This window comes from Vigna umbellata, chromosome 7, assembly GCF_029865625.1.
Source record: "Vigna umbellata cultivar VRB3 chromosome 7, Vumbellata_1.0, whole genome shotgun sequence".
Classification (NCBI taxonomy): domain Eukaryota; kingdom Viridiplantae; phylum Streptophyta; class Magnoliopsida; order Fabales; family Fabaceae; genus Vigna; species Vigna umbellata.
Window position 1 is genome coordinate 1664397 of NC_142171.1, and position 15171 is coordinate 1679567.

Below are 15171 nucleotides of genomic sequence, written 5' to 3' on the forward strand. Positions count from 1 at the left end.
TAATTTGATGTGATTCATATTGGGCTTATATCACCCATCATATGTCAAGGCATTCAATTATGCATTGATCTCATGTAGGCTGGAAATTTTCCTCCTATCACAAAATGTATGGCCTAAGGTCCACCCTTACCATAACTAGCTAGCGGTTGCTTCCTTCTTATCCTAGAGAAGTGCTCATATATTCAACTCTACAAAAAAGTATAAAATGTATTTCAATAATGAAATAATAAAGAAAATCGAAGTGCAAGACATATGTGTACTTGTAAAAGAGTAAGATATCTAGCTAATTTCTTTATCTCTGCAAAGCTAGCATCTCCTAACTACTCGTACAAATAGATAGGTGCATCAACTCCCTAAGCATATATGTCACATGTCAACAAGTCTCTTAAGAGCATCAAGTACAATACTGAAATGTATGTGTAATTCTTATACATCAAAATTATGCATCTGATACGTTGTCGTTGAAGCTATCAAATTAATACTACTTTTCAAGGAAACTTCAGTATCGCTAAGTAGTATCCAAGAAAGTAGATAGGGCTAAAGTAACCTTGAGTCGTTTCCCTACTGTCAACACCTAATTTCGTCCGGATTGACTAAATAATAGGTCGCTTCTTACGTTGTCCCATTCTATGTAATTTTTCTTGTATTGTTTTTCTTTCATTCTTTATTTTTATCTTATCTGGTTATTTATTTATTTTATTATTTTTTTTATTTTTTTAAGTTTACTTTATTATATTATATTACTTTATATTTTTTCTTTTCTTCCATTATTATTCTATTTTATTTTATTTTATTTTATTATTATTTTAATTCTATTTTCGTTATAATATGTATTATTACTATTTTGTTTCTTCTTACATTATTTCTATATTAGTTTATTTTACTATATTTTATTTAGTCTTTTTTTTTAAAAAAATTAATTTAAAAAAATAGAAATAAAAAATAAAAATCCTAGGGTCAATGAAGCTGCCCCTCCTACGACGCAAAGCGTCAGGCAATGCTTACCATGCTTACCATCCTACGACACACAGTTATGCTTAAAATGAGCACATTCAGTGACAGCGTGAAAAAGTCTTGCTTCCTTTTACTGAAATTTGTTACGTAAGACTACAAGCATACATCAAAGGGGAAGATTTTTCGAACGAGCTTCTGCAACTAGCAACTAATACAGTGAAGACATGAAGAAAAAGAAAAAAAAACAAAAGGAAGATCCCAGAGGATATCCCAGAGCTCACAGGATGCAGGACGGGGAGAAGTTTGGGTTGGCTTTTTTAAAAAGGTTTTTCATCACGGTTATGGAGAAGGGGGGAGACCATCACTTAGAAGGAGAGAACACGGAGCCTTAGTGAAAAAACGAACAAAAACTTTCATTGCTTTCAACTCCATCCTCGGAACCTCGTTGCCGTCCAGTAACCCTGTTCACGTTCACTATATTTTTCTGGCACCTGCAATAACGTCGGGAACGAAAGGGGAAATTGAACCTAGTAAAGAAAAGGAGACTAAAACAAAAAGGAAAGTTTTATCTTCTCTTGAAGCTGCGAAGGTAAGTCTCCATACATCCAAGCTCTTTGGTCATGCTCGTTCATATGCTCTATGTATGTTGCCTTATGCCTGCTGAAAGATGAATGAAATTGTGTTCAATCAATGTATTCAGTTGTGTTTGCTGTCCTCTGTTAATCAAAATTGTTGTTAATCAAAACTGCACCCAATATGTAGTTTCAACAAAATTCATCAAATACAAATGACAGTGGAAAATGAGTATACACTCCCCCAACGTCGAGACTTTAATCTCCTCTGCTTGCACCTAGAAAACACTAAAAAAAACAAGAGCAGCACCTAGAAAACACTAAAAAAAAACAGGAACAGCACCTATCATCTTCATCTTTATTCTTCATTTTTCATCCCCAACACTCACTTCGAACACCCATCATCTTCATCCTTGTACTACGGCCAACACCCATCATCATCTACACCACGGCCTAACTCCCCTCACCCAATCATCGACCATCATCACACATCACCATAGCCATCTTGACACTCACGCCTACACAACACACCCCCATCGTTCCCAATCCCAGTAGACAAAACATCGATGGAAGAATCAATCAATGTCAAACTAATCAATAAATGACAAAAAAAAGGGAATGAGAAAAGGAGAGGGAAAAGCGCTTTCGTCCCCAGCACTGGCGGTGATGTTGGGGGAATGTTTAGCATTTGAAGAAATCCTCGAATGGAGAGGGAGGAGAGTGACGCTAGCGGCGTCGGTGAGAAAGCGAGCTCCGGCGAGGGCAGCAGTGGCCATCTTCGTCGGCGGTGGCTGGTCTCGTTCGTGGTGGTGGAGACTCAGCACAGAGGAGCAACGATCCTTCTCTCTCACGCGCAGATTGGTCCCGTTGATGATTGGTGTCGCCGGCGACGCCTTGGATCGAGTGGCGACGACTCCGGCAGCGGGTTGCATCGTTGGCACGACCTTGGTTCGTGGTCCGAAAGGTGGCGTCGGCATGGCGCGGAGAGGTGAGAGTTTCTCTCTCGCGCGCGGAGAAGCGGGTAAGAAAGGGGAGAGGAGAAGCTGGCCGCGGCGACCAATGGGGTCTGTGACGGCGATCGACGTACCGGTGGCGTCCAGGTTTTGCGGCTGGCGGCGGCCGGTTTGGTCGAGGCGGCGGCGCGTGTGCGCGAACAGGCGGAGGTCCTTTGGCTGCATCGTTTGGGAGAGAGGCTCTAGGTCTCTAGGCTTTCTGAATTTCGGAATGAGGAGAAGAGTGGCAGAACCCCACATGCTTCTGCTTGGAAAAAAACCCTTGGGCCAGATCTAATTTTTTTTTTTTTTTTAAAAAAAAACAAAAAAATAAAAAAGACTCTATCCTCCCTTTGCACACACCCATCTCCCATGTACACCCCCATCCTGTTTGGGCTTAAGCCCGTTCGTTTCGGCAAACAAAAAAGATCTGAGAATGAAGAGGCCTTGGGCCTGTCGCTGACCCTGCCCTCTTTGCGCAACCCCCATTCTTCACCCGCGCACCCCCATACATCCGCAGTGCTGGGCCGAGCCCAAAATAAAAATCAAACAGTTTGGTTCTGCACCCCCTGTTATTCGTATCTCGAACCCCTTTCGACTTGGGTTTAGGCCCAGTCCGTTGTTAGAAACCATTTTAGTATAGACACCCCTGTTTCTCACTTCCACACCCCCTTTTAGCTTGGGTTTTGGCCCAGTTCATTTACAAAAAATAAAAAGGGTAGTTTAGACACCCCAGTTTCTCATTTAGGCACCCCCACTTTTTGTTTTATTTTTATTACTTATTTATTTATTTGCTTTTCCTTGTTTATTCCATTTTGTTCCCTTATTTATCTTATTCTATTTGTTTTTTTTATTTTATTATTTTTATTGTCGTTATTGTTTTTTTTTTGTTTTTTTATTTTATTTTATTTATTTATTCTAAATATCTATTTATTTTAAAATGCATATTTAATAATACATAAAAATAAAATATTTATATATATATATATACAAAATTTACAAACATATTTTAAAAGGTTTAGGCACATGTGTGATCGCACGCATCGTCCTTGTGCTAAAACCTTTTCTTCTTCTTTTCTAGAAAAAAATACAAATACAAAAATATCTTAAAAGGTTTAGGCACACGTGTGATCGCACGCATCGTCCTTGTGCTAAAACCTTTTCTTCTTCTTTTCTCTTTCTGTTATAAAAAATACAAAAATATATTTTTAAAGGTTAAGCACACGTGTGACCGCTCGCGTTGTCCTTGTGCTAGAAACCTCTTCTTCTTCTTCTTTAATAAAATTACAAAAATACGTCTAAAGGTTAAGGCACACGTGTGACCGCTCGCGTCGTCCTTGTGCTAAAAACCTTTTCTTCTTTCTTATAAAAATTACAAAAAATATGTTTAAAGGTTTAAGCACACGTGTGACCGCTCGCGTCGTCCTTGTGCTAATAACCTTTTCTTCTTCCTTATAAAATTACAAAAAAAATACGTTTTAAAGGTTAAGCACACGTGTGACCGCTCGCGTCGTCCTTGTGCTAAAACCTTTTCTTCTTTCTTAAATAAAATTACAAAAAATATTTTAAAGGTTGAGCACACGTGTGATCGCACGCATCGTCCTTGTGCTAAATACCTTTTCCGTTTATTTTATAAAAATATATCAAAAAATATAAAATCTTCAAAAACTAAAAACAACACTTTCAAGCAAACAAACAATATTTCTACCCAGAACTACGTTATCCTTGATTCTCCATCAAAAGTGGAGATACGTAGGAGCAAGGCTAGTCCTTGTCAGGTTCACTTCCCAAAAATCCAAAATCATTTTCAAAACAAATTTTCAAACAATTTCCAAACAAATTTCTCAAACAGATTCAAAAGAACTACGTAACCCTGATTTCTCATTCTGAATGAGAATACGTAGGAGCAAGGTCAATCCTTGTCGGGCCCAAAAAACTAAAAAATATATTTTGTTTCTTTAGAATTTTATTTTAGGGGATAGTTAAACATTTTGGAAACCACATCACATTCGCGTATTTAGTTAAGGGTACTGCCTTCGGGCAGGCGCTGTAGGGTGTTAATACCTTCCCTACGCGTAACCGACTCCCGAACCCATAATCTGGTTTTCGTTGACCGTGTCTTATCATTTTATGGTTTTTCTGTAGTTTTCCAGAATAAACTATGGTGGCGACTCCAAATCTCTTTTCAAAACCCGTTCCTTTTTTGGATCGTCGTCCCGTCGCGATTCCGGTTGCGACAGATGGCGACTCCACTGGGGACTTTTAGAGAGTCGAGCCATTTAATTAGATGCGCGAATTTGGTGTGGTTTTGCTTTGTGTTTTTCGTTCCCTTTTCTCTATCTATGCTTGATGTTTGGAATAACTGCAATAACTGTGGAATATTGAACCCTAGGGTAGACAATATGTTTATATCTGCCTGGGAATTTTTCTGGTTGTTTTGCAGGTGAGGGTTTGGGTATGCATTGCATTCTCCCTTCACACACACACTTTGTGCATATCATGAGTGGGGCCCTATACCCGGGTCTGAGCGTAACTTAGAATTAGAGGAGTTGTGTAGCGGTGTCATTCTGGGATGTACTTCCTGTCTGGCTATCGTGAGAACTCCAGCTAGAGTCTGTTCTCTTCATTTGTGTCTCCACATCTAGTTGATTACTCTGACTGTTGTGGAGAAGCAATGAAAAGGGCCATAGCTCTAGTGACCATCGACCTTTAGGTTCAGAGAGCCATCCTTGTGAGGTTGCATGTACTTGACTTTCAATCTGAAGCGTTGAACCTTTATTAGGGCACAAAGGGAGAAATGTGCATTCCTCTAACCCTCACTCTGTTTGTTCTTTTTTTTGAAAATAATGACTTTGCATTCTCATACCATGCATACATTTTGGTTAGCCATGTTGTTTTACTTCACTGTATTTTCATGCATCATGTTCATTCGTCATTTGGTAACATGCTGGTTTTAGGGGGAAATCACAGGCATTTGCTTGATCTCGTACAAGATGGAAGTTGATGCAAGATCTGGTGCTACACAACAGACCGACTCTACCGTGTTAAGAAAAAAATCTCGCCTGAGGACTCATAGTGGGAACTTGACAGGGTTGATAGACTTAGGCAAAAGGTTAAAGACCATAAAGAGAGAAAACTTCAAGAAGAAGTATGGGAATTTGTTGGATTTAATGGAGGTAGAAGTACAGTTGCCTGCTATCACAGCCCTGGCACAGTATTACGACTCTACGCTAAGATGCTTCACCTTTCAAGATTTTCAGCTGGCGCCAACGATAGAGGAGTTTGAGCACATCCTGGGATTGCCGCTAGAGGGTACCACTCCGTACCAACACTTGGAGCATCACGCCTCCATCCCTACCATCGCCGCCATAATGAAGGTACATCCCGAGGAACTTGAAGACAGGTTGGTGACTAGGAATCAAGTGCACGGACTGACGCAAGGATATTTGGAACAGTACTTGCACCATCTAGCTGATGGGGAAGAGTGGGAGACTTTTATGGACGTGTTAGCCCTTACCGTGTATGGCGTCATGTTGTTTCCCAAAGTAGAGGACTTTGTGGATTATGCCGCGATAGATGTCTTCGTGGCAAGAAAGACGAGATCAGAAAACCCTGTGACAGCAGTCCTCGCAGATGTTTATGGGACCTTGAGTTTTTGCCATGAAAGAAAGGGGAAGAAAATTCTTTGTTGTTTGCCGGCACTGTATGAGTGGATGACTGCGCGCGTATGTAAGGGGGCGGTTAGTGTCAGGTGTTTATCGGGAGATCCTTCACACCAAGGGCCCAAGGACAAAGGAGGAAACGAGTGGGCCCAATTCTTTGCTGGCTTGAATGGTGGAAAAGTAAAATGGCGTCTTCCTTGGCTTGGGATTAAGCCCTCCATCCATCATTGTGGCAACTTTCCCAATGTACCCCTCATAGGTACCCGATATTGCATCAATTATAACCCTGTCTTGGTTCAAAGGCAATTCGGAAATCCCATGAAAGGGGCACCTTCACCGGACTACCTTACGACATTGTTCGTCTATTATGAGGATGGGCACCTCACCGAAACGTTGAGGAAAGTTAGAAGTGCTTGGGAAAACGTTATGCGAGCTGAAAAGGATTTAAGGTTGGGAGTGGTGGACGACAAAGTTAGTTATCATACCTGGATCCTGGAAAGGGTAAAGGAAGTCAAACTGCCTTTCAAGCCAATCAGCGATCAGCCAGTTGATGAAGGGTCCTCCCAAGACCTAGAGAGCGAAGAGGTGAAGGGGTTGAAAATAGAGATGGAAAAACTGAGGGAGAAGAATGCTAGGTTGAGAAAGGAATTACAAGCTGCGCGCAACGATTTCGTTGATATGAGGAATGATAAAGAAGAAAAAGCACAGGCCTATGAAGAAATTGTCAGAAGTCAGAAAGCCGAAAGAGATTATACATTCCGACTGAAACAAGATCTTGCAGCTGCAAGCAAGGAGCTCGCCATGAGAGTGAAGGAGAAGAATGCGGCGTTAGAAGAGGGAAAACAGTGGAAGCACCTCTACGAAGAAGCCAAAAGAGATAAGCGAGAGGCCCTGAAAAGACTAAGAGAAGCGCAGGTTCAGGTAGAAAAAGCGGGGCACGAGATGAAAGAAATGGCCGTGTCTTTTGAGTCAGATATGAGCCAGGAGCGTTGGAAGCTAGCAGAAGCAGAAGAAGAGCATCGAACCATGATAAAACAAATGGAGGAGTACATTGAGGAGCAAGAGGAAAGGTGGAGGTCGACGGAGTTCGAAGAAAGGCATCAGGCTTTGGTAAAGCGAATGGAGGATCACATCGCCGAGCAAGAAGTGGTTGTGAGACATTGGAAGGAAAGTTTCTCCCAATTGGCGGCCTTGGCAAACGAAGCAATTGAAGACATCCCCAAGATGGTGTTGGACGCCGAAGCGAGTATTCATTTTTATAGCCCGCCGGAAGAGATAAAACTTTTTGTTAATCATTGTAAATGGTTGGTAGGCGAGATGAAATCCTTTATCGCTCGAGCTCGAGCGTGATGTATTTTGAGATCCTTGTGTCCCGTTTTCTTTATGCGATGTATTGAACTGAGTATTTTGATGAAAGATATGGAAGGTTTGTCTGGTATCAACTTGTATTGATTTCCATCAGTAATGTCATCGCGATCTTGTGATTTCCACCTGTTACCAACATGCATCATGTTTTCTTTATTTCGTTCTCATCTAATTTAAAGTTAATCAAATAATAAAACAGTACAAGTGAGGAAAACAACGGCCAATTTTCCGCGACATCCCTACAGGACTCGAGCCAATTCAAGGATAATGGAAAGCTGGGAGGAGTCGCAAGAATCCATCAAAGCCGAAGTTAGCCAGTTGAAAGACCAGGTTGGCCAGATCTTGGCTGCCCTTGAATCCTTGAAGACTACTGCAGAGTCTTCGTCCGCACAGATCGGAGGAAATGCCCATTTTTATCCGCCGTTGTTGAACACCGCCAGCCAATCGATACCTTTCCCGCCATATGGGTTACCCCCAGGTTACACTCCTCCCGTAGGAGAATACTTAGAAACAGAGCATGCATCTTTCTCCTTTCCCACAACTGTCAATGTACCGCCAATCGGCACTCAGGGACCCATCTCCATGTCAGCTCCCATGGTGAGTGCACAAGGGAACGAAACAAACACAGTTGAAGGGACACGAGTAACTGCAATGCCGTACGTGGTCGCTAATCATGAATCTTCAGCTAGGGCCGCATCGCAAACCGCAGTGCATGGGAGAATCAGTGACCTTGAAGGAGCTAAAGGCAGGCTGGAGATTCTTGAGGAAAGATTGAGGGCCATTGAGGGGGTGGAAAGCTACGGCTTTGGAGATGTTGCAAGACTAAGCTTGGCCCCTGGTGTGAAAATACCGCATAAGTTCAAGGCGCCGGAGTTTGAGAAGTACAAGGGTAGTACATGCCCTAAAAGCCATCTGACCATGTATTGTAGAAAGATGGCTGCGTACGCCTATGATGACCCGCTACTCATCCACATTTTCCAAGACAGTTTGGCTGGGGTGGCGTTAAACTGGTATACCCATTTAGAGCCCTCTAGAATTCGTTGTTGGGCGGATCTAGCTGACGCTTTTGTGAAACAATACGTATACAACACGCATGTTGCACCGGACCGTCTGCAGTTGCAAAATATAGGGAAGAGAGACAATGAAACTTTCAAGGAATATGCCCAACGGTGGAGAGAATTGGCCGCGCAAGTTGAGCCACCTTTGTTTGACAGAGAGATGGTGGCAATGTTTGTAAATACTCTTCAGCCGCCGTTTTATGAACATATGGTGGGAAACGTGTCCGTCAATTTCGCGGATGTCATCATAATTGGCGAAAGGATAGAAATTGGGCTGAAAAACGGGAAAATTGTGTATGGCCCGCCCGCAGCTACAAACTACAAAAAACCCGGTTTCAATCCGGGAAAGAAGAAGGAAGGGGAGGTGCATGCAGCCTCGATAATGCCTGCGTGGAGAGGTCAGGCTCCCACTCATGGTTATCGACCATACTTAGGCCAACCCCCCTATGCAGCTAACGCCTCGTTCGATCATCAAACTAGGCCACAACAACAACAAGGGTATTATCAACCACCGCGAGTCCCAACTGAAGCGTGGAGGGCCGGGGCAAACGCGGGTCCAAATATCAATGCGGGTCAAAACACCAACCCGAGAAAGAATCAATTTGTTAATTTCACCCCCATCCCTATGACTTACACGGAGTTGTTGCCTCAACTTGTAAAAAAGGGTTTGGTTGCCATTTGCCCGATGAAGCCTGTACAACCTCCATACCCAAGGGGTTATGATGCAGATGCCAAGTGTAGTTACCATGGAGGAGGCATTGGTCACTCAACCGAGCGGTGTGTGGCTTTCAAGTATAAGATACAGGCTCTAATCGACTCTGGTTGGCTAAAGTTTCAAGAAGATAAGCCTAGCATCGAGGATAACCCATTGTCCGGGCATGGGAGTACCTCGACGAACGCCATCGAGGCCGGAAAACAGGAGTTGATAAGGGATGTGAGTGAAATCCGGAGTTCTAGGAGGTTTATTTTCGAGGCGTTGTTAAAAGTGGGCCTAGTGAAAGGTGATTATGATATGGGTACATCATGTGCACTTCATCCAGATGCTGAGCACTCTATTGAAGAGTGTGTTGAATTAGAAGATATTCTGCAAGACCTGCTTGACAGAAGTTTGATGCAAGTATGCCGCGAGGATAAAGAGGAAGAAGTGTTTGCACAAACTGGTGGGGAATCTGATGTAACTCTACCGGAACCGCTGGTGATACGTTTCAGTAGAACCACTCCTGCACCGATGATTGAAGAAAAACCGTCGGTGGTTATCTGTGTCCCATCCCCCTTTCCTTACAAAAATGAGAAAGCTGTCCCTTGGAGATATGGGGCATTTGCGTTAGGAGAAGGAAAGGGTGCTGACCCGGCCATTGAAAACATATCAGGCATCGGGGGGATGACGAGAAGTGGTCGAATCTTTACACCACCAGAGCTGACAAGAGAGGGAGCCAACAATAAGGAAGCAACAATGACCGCAAAAGCTAAGGAGTTCTTGAAAGGGAAGGGTGTACAAGAAAAAGAGACCCCTGACGAAGGAGAGAAGAGAGAGATATCCGAAGAAGAGGCTTGCGAGTTTTTAAAGTTCATACAACAGAGCGAGTACAAGGTGGTGGAACAGCTAAACCGCATGCCTGCCCGGATCTCCTTGCTAGAACTGCTCATGCATTCTGCATCTCACAGGAAGTTGTTAATGAAGATACTTAGTGAGGCCCATGTGGAGCAAGGTATTTCTCTGAACAATTTTGAGGGCATTGTTGGCAATATCGTTGCTAACAATTACCTCACCTTTACCGATGAGGAGATACCTATTGAAGGCAGGGGGCATAACAAGGCTCTTCATGTCTCTGTGAAATGTCTGGATCACGTCATAGCGCGTGTCTTGGTGGACAATGGCTCCTCTTTGAACGTCATGCCAAAGTCAACATTGGAGAAGCTACCCTGTGACGGAATGCATATGAGGCCAAGCTCAATGATTGTGAGGGCGTTTGACGGCAGCAAGAGGGAAGTCATGGGCGAAATAGAATTGCCGGTCCAGATTGGCCCATGTGTGTTTCAAATAACCTTCCAGGTCATGGATATCCTCCCAGCCTATAGTTGTTTATTGGGTCGCCCGTGGATCCATTCTGCGGGAGTTGTACCTTCCACACTGCACCAGAAACTGAAATATGTCATGGGAGATAAGCTAGTGATAATTTCTGGAGAGGAGGATCTCCTTGTGAGTGGGCCATCCTCTGCCCGTTATATAGAAGCAGCCGAGGAAGCTCTCGAGACAGCTTTCCAATCATTGGAGATCGTGGGAAATACCTATGTGGAACCATTTCCAGTAAACCCATATCTGTCATGTGCCTCTATCATGGCGGCCAAGGTCATGCTGAAAGAAGGCTATAAGTACGGGAGCGGTTTAGGCAAGCACGGACAGGGGCGGACATTCCCATTAGAGGTGGTCGAGAACAAAAATAGGTATGGCCTAGGGTACAAGCCCAGCAAGGGGGATAAGAAGAGGCTGATCGAGGAAAGGAGGGAGCGTAGTCTGGCTCGGATAGAACGACGGGAACCGAGGACGAGGAAGATTCACATTTGTGATATCAAGGAGAGCTTTCGCCGCGCTGGATGGGTGAACACTAGCCTTATAGCGGTCTTGGAAGAGGAAGATGGATCTGAAAGCTCGAACTTCGTGTGGGCTTGCTCACCAGATGCGCGGCTCAGCAATTGGAAGACTGTGGATTTACCTGTGATGTTTAATTCGAACGAAATGTAATATATTAATTGATCCTATCGCTTTACCCGGGGCTTTAGGATTCATGACTTACGGGTTGACGCTTTTATTTTGCTTTCAGTGTGATATTTGAATCGTGTTTATCCTCATTTAGCCTCCTCCATCGTTTTTTGTTTATTTATTCTTTTTTCAAAAACTTAAATAATGCAGATATGACAATGAATATTTTGAAAATAACAATGTCGATATCCCTAATCTGGAGCACCCTGTCGATGATACGGAAGATGATTATGAAGATGGTTCGGAACCCTCTCCAGAACTAATGAGGTTAGTGGAACAAGAGTCTAAAGAAATAAAACCCTATCAGGAAGATGTCGAAATACTCAACTTGGGTGAGAAAGACGAGATAAAAGAAGTCAAGATCGGCACAACCATGAAAGAGGAAATAAGAGAAAGGTTGCGTGTCCTATTGAAGGAATTTAAGGACGTGTTTGCTTGGTCGTACAATGATATGCCCGGTTTGGATACCGATATCGTGCAGCATAAACTCCCTCTTAAGCCGGAATGCCTCCCGGTCAAACAGAAACTAAGGAGAATGAAGCCTGAGATGTCTTTGAAAATCAAGGAAGAGGTGCAGAAACAATTTGATGCAGGATTTTTGGCTGTGGCGAAATACCCGCAATGGGTGGCGAATATCGTACCAGTACCCAAGAAAGATGGTAAAGTTCGAATGTGCGTTGACTACCGTGATTTGAATCGTGCAAGTCCAAAAGACAATTTCCCACTACCGCACATCGACACTCTAGTCGATAACACAGCCAAGTTTTCGCTATTTTCATTCATGGATGGTTTCTCAGGATATAATCAGATCAAAATGGCGCCAGAAGATATGGAAAAGACAACCTTTATCACGCTGTGGGGAACTTTTTGTTATAAGGTGATGTCCTTTGGGCTCAAGAATGCCGGGGCAACATATCAAAGGGCGATGGTGGCACTCTTTCATGACATGATGCACAAGGAAATCGAAGTTTACGTGGATGACATGATTGCAAAGTCTGAATCGGAAGAAGAGCACGTTCTCAACTTGAAAAAATTATTTGAGAGATTGAGAAAGTATAAACTCAGGTTAAACCCCGCCAAATGCACGTTTGGAGTGAAATCTGGGAAATTGTTGGGTTTTGTGGTTAGCCAAAAGGGGATAGAAGTGGATCCTGATAAGGCGCGAGCGATAATAGAAATGCCTGCGCCTAGAACAGAAAAGGAGGTTCGAGGTTTTTTGGGTAGACTGAACTACATTGCTAGATTCATCTCCCAATTAACCGCTACGTGTGAACCAATGTTCAAGTTGTTACGAAAGGATCAAGCTGTGGTTTGGAACGAGGACTGTCAAGCCGCTTTTGAAAAAATCAAACGATACCTGCAAGACCCTCCCGTATTACGTCCACCTGAGCCAGGAAGACCACTTATTTTGTATTTGACTGTGTTGGATAAGTCGATGGGTTGTGTGTTGGGTCAACACGATGAAGCTGGGAAGAAAGAGCACGCCATATACTACTTGAGCAAGAAATTCACAGACTGCGAACAAAGGTATTCGTCATTAGAACGAACTTGTTGTGCATTGGCGTGGGCTGCTCATCGCTTAAGGCAATACATGTTGAGTCACTCAACCTGGTTGATATCCAAGGTGGACCCTATCAAGTTCATTTTTGAAAAGCCTGCTCTTACTGGAAGGATAGCTCGGTGGCAAATGCTATTGTCAGAATATGACATCGTGTATGTTACTCAGAAATCCGTCAAGGGGAGTGCGTTAGCAGAATACCTGGCTCATCAACCCATCAGCGATTATCAGCCAATGCAGCCCGAATTTCCCGATGAAGATATCATGGCTCTATTCGAAGAAGGTAGAAAAAACCGAGACGAAGAAACGTGGACATTATTATTCGATGGAGCCTCGAATGTGATGGGGCATGGCATAGGGGCAGTTCTCATCTCTCCAGAGCGTCAGTACCTACCTCTGACGGCAAGATTATGCTTTAATTGCACAAATAACATTGCAGAATATGAGGCCTGCGCTATGGGTATTCGGGCGGCAATAGAGTCCAAAGTGAAAATTCTGGATGTATATGGAGATTCAGCCTTAGTCATCCACCAGTTAAAGGGAGAGTGGGAAACTAGGGATTCGAAATTAATTCCTTACCAAGCTTACATCAGGGGATTAATGGAGTATTTTGACACCATCACATTTAACCACGTACCGCGGGAAGATAATCAATTGGCAGACGCTTTGGCTACTTTGTCTTCGATGTTTGAAGTTGACCAAGATGCAGAATTACCAATGATTGAAATGAAGTGCCATGCAGAGCCAGCATATTGCCATTTCATCGAGGAGGAGGTAGATGGTAAACCTTGGTATTTTGATATCAAGCACTATCTTAAGACCCGAGAATATCCTGAGAAGGCATCTGAGAACGATAAAAGGTCGTTAAGGAGGTTGGCTGGCAGCTTTATTTTAAATGGGGATATTTTATACAAGAGAAATCATGACATGGTTCTCCTCAGATGCATGGATGCAAAGGAAGCCGAGATGATACTGAAAGAAGTGCACGAAGGTACCTTTGGCACACATATGAATGGGCATTCAATGGCCAGGAAGATCTTGAGAGCTGGTTACTTCTGGTTGACCATGGAAAATGATTGTTGTACACACGTGAGGAAGTGCGAGAAATGTCAAATGTATGCAGACAATATCAATGTGCCGCCCGCGACCTTGAACGTGTTGTCTGCACCGTGGCCATTTTCAATGTGGGGAATAGATGTTATCGGAGCTATAGAGCCAAAAGCGTCAAATGGACACCGTTTCATACTAGTCGCGATCGATTACTTCACCAAGTGGGTTGAGGCTGCTTCTTATGCCAACGTGACTAGAAAAGTGGTGACCAAATTCATAAAAAAGGAGTTGATCTGCAGATACGGGTTACCTAACCAGATTATCACTGATAATGCCACCAACCTAAACAACCAGATGATGGCGGAATTATGTGAGGAGTTCAAAATTCATCATCTCAATTCTTCCCCTTACCGTCCAAAGATGAATGGGGCAGTAGAGGCTGCTAATAAGAATATCAAGAAAATTGTGCAAAAGATGGTAGTCACCTATAAAGATTGGCACGAAATGCTTCCTTTTGCTTTGCATGGATATCGTACATCAGTACGAACGTCAACTGGGGCAACACCTTTCTCGCTCGTGTATGGCATGGAAGCGGTACTTCCGTTTGAGGTGGAAATCCCATCTCTACGAGTTTTAATGGAAACCCAATTGGAGGAAGCTGAGTGGGTTCAAACTCGGTTTGACCAGCTCAATCTCATTGAAGAAAAGAGACTAACAGCGGTGTGCCACGGACAATTGTACCAAAGAAGAATGAAAAAGGCTTTCGACAAAAAGGTGCGCCCAAGGGAGTTCCACGAAGGCGAACTGGTGATAAAGAAGATTTTGCCTATACAAAAGGATCACAGAGGCAAGTGGACCCCAAACTATGAAGGACCATTTGTAGTAAAAAAGGCATTCTCTAGAGGGGCACTAATCCTCACAAGGATGGATGGAGAGGAGTTACCTTTACCGGTTAATTCTGATGCGGTAAAAAAGTTTTACGCATGATGATTCCGCGATAGGGGATGCCACTAAGGGATATTAACACTGTTTTTGAATTATGTTGTATTCTGTGTTACTTCATTCAATAAATACCATACGGTTTTATCCATTATTCAACTTTTCCGATTTTTCTTTCGACACGATTCATGTCGCACTGGGTTTTAAAGTAAAGTAAGGAAAAAGAAAGTGATAATAATTAAAGCATCACAGGTATATCC

The 15171-nt window shown here is 43.2% G+C and overlaps 2 protein-coding genes across 2 annotated transcripts; one reads left to right on the top strand and one right to left on the bottom strand.

Annotated features, from left to right (window-relative positions):
* Positions 1-1056: 1056 nt before the first annotated feature.
* Positions 1057-2761, bottom strand: LOC148194914 (uncharacterized). The gene is made up of 2 exons (XM_088094987.1): positions 1558-2761; positions 1057-1445 (listed from the first exon to the last, which is right to left on the bottom strand). Exon 1 carries the CDS (start codon positions 2702-2704, stop codon positions 2117-2119), a length of 588 nt encoding a protein of 195 aa, XP_087951113.1. The 5' UTR covers positions 2705-2761; the 3' UTR covers positions 1057-1445; positions 1558-2116.
* Positions 2762-7812: 5051 nt separating this feature from the next.
* On the top strand, positions 7813-11346 carry LOC148194915 (uncharacterized). Its single transcript, XM_088094388.1, has one exon. The coding sequence runs from the start codon at positions 7813-7815 to the stop codon at positions 11344-11346; it is 3534 nt and encodes a 1177-aa protein (XP_087950514.1).
* The last annotated feature ends 3825 nt before the right edge of the window (positions 11347-15171 follow it).

Excerpts from the sequence above, each read along its gene's own strand:
- LOC148194914 (XM_088094987.1), bottom strand. The coding sequence starts at position 2,704 with ATGCAGCCAAAGGACCTCCGCCTGTTCGCGCACACGCGCCGCCGCCTC.
- LOC148194915 (XM_088094388.1), top strand. The coding sequence starts at position 7,813 with ATGGAAAGCTGGGAGGAGTCGCAAGAATCCATCAAAGCCGAAGTTAGC.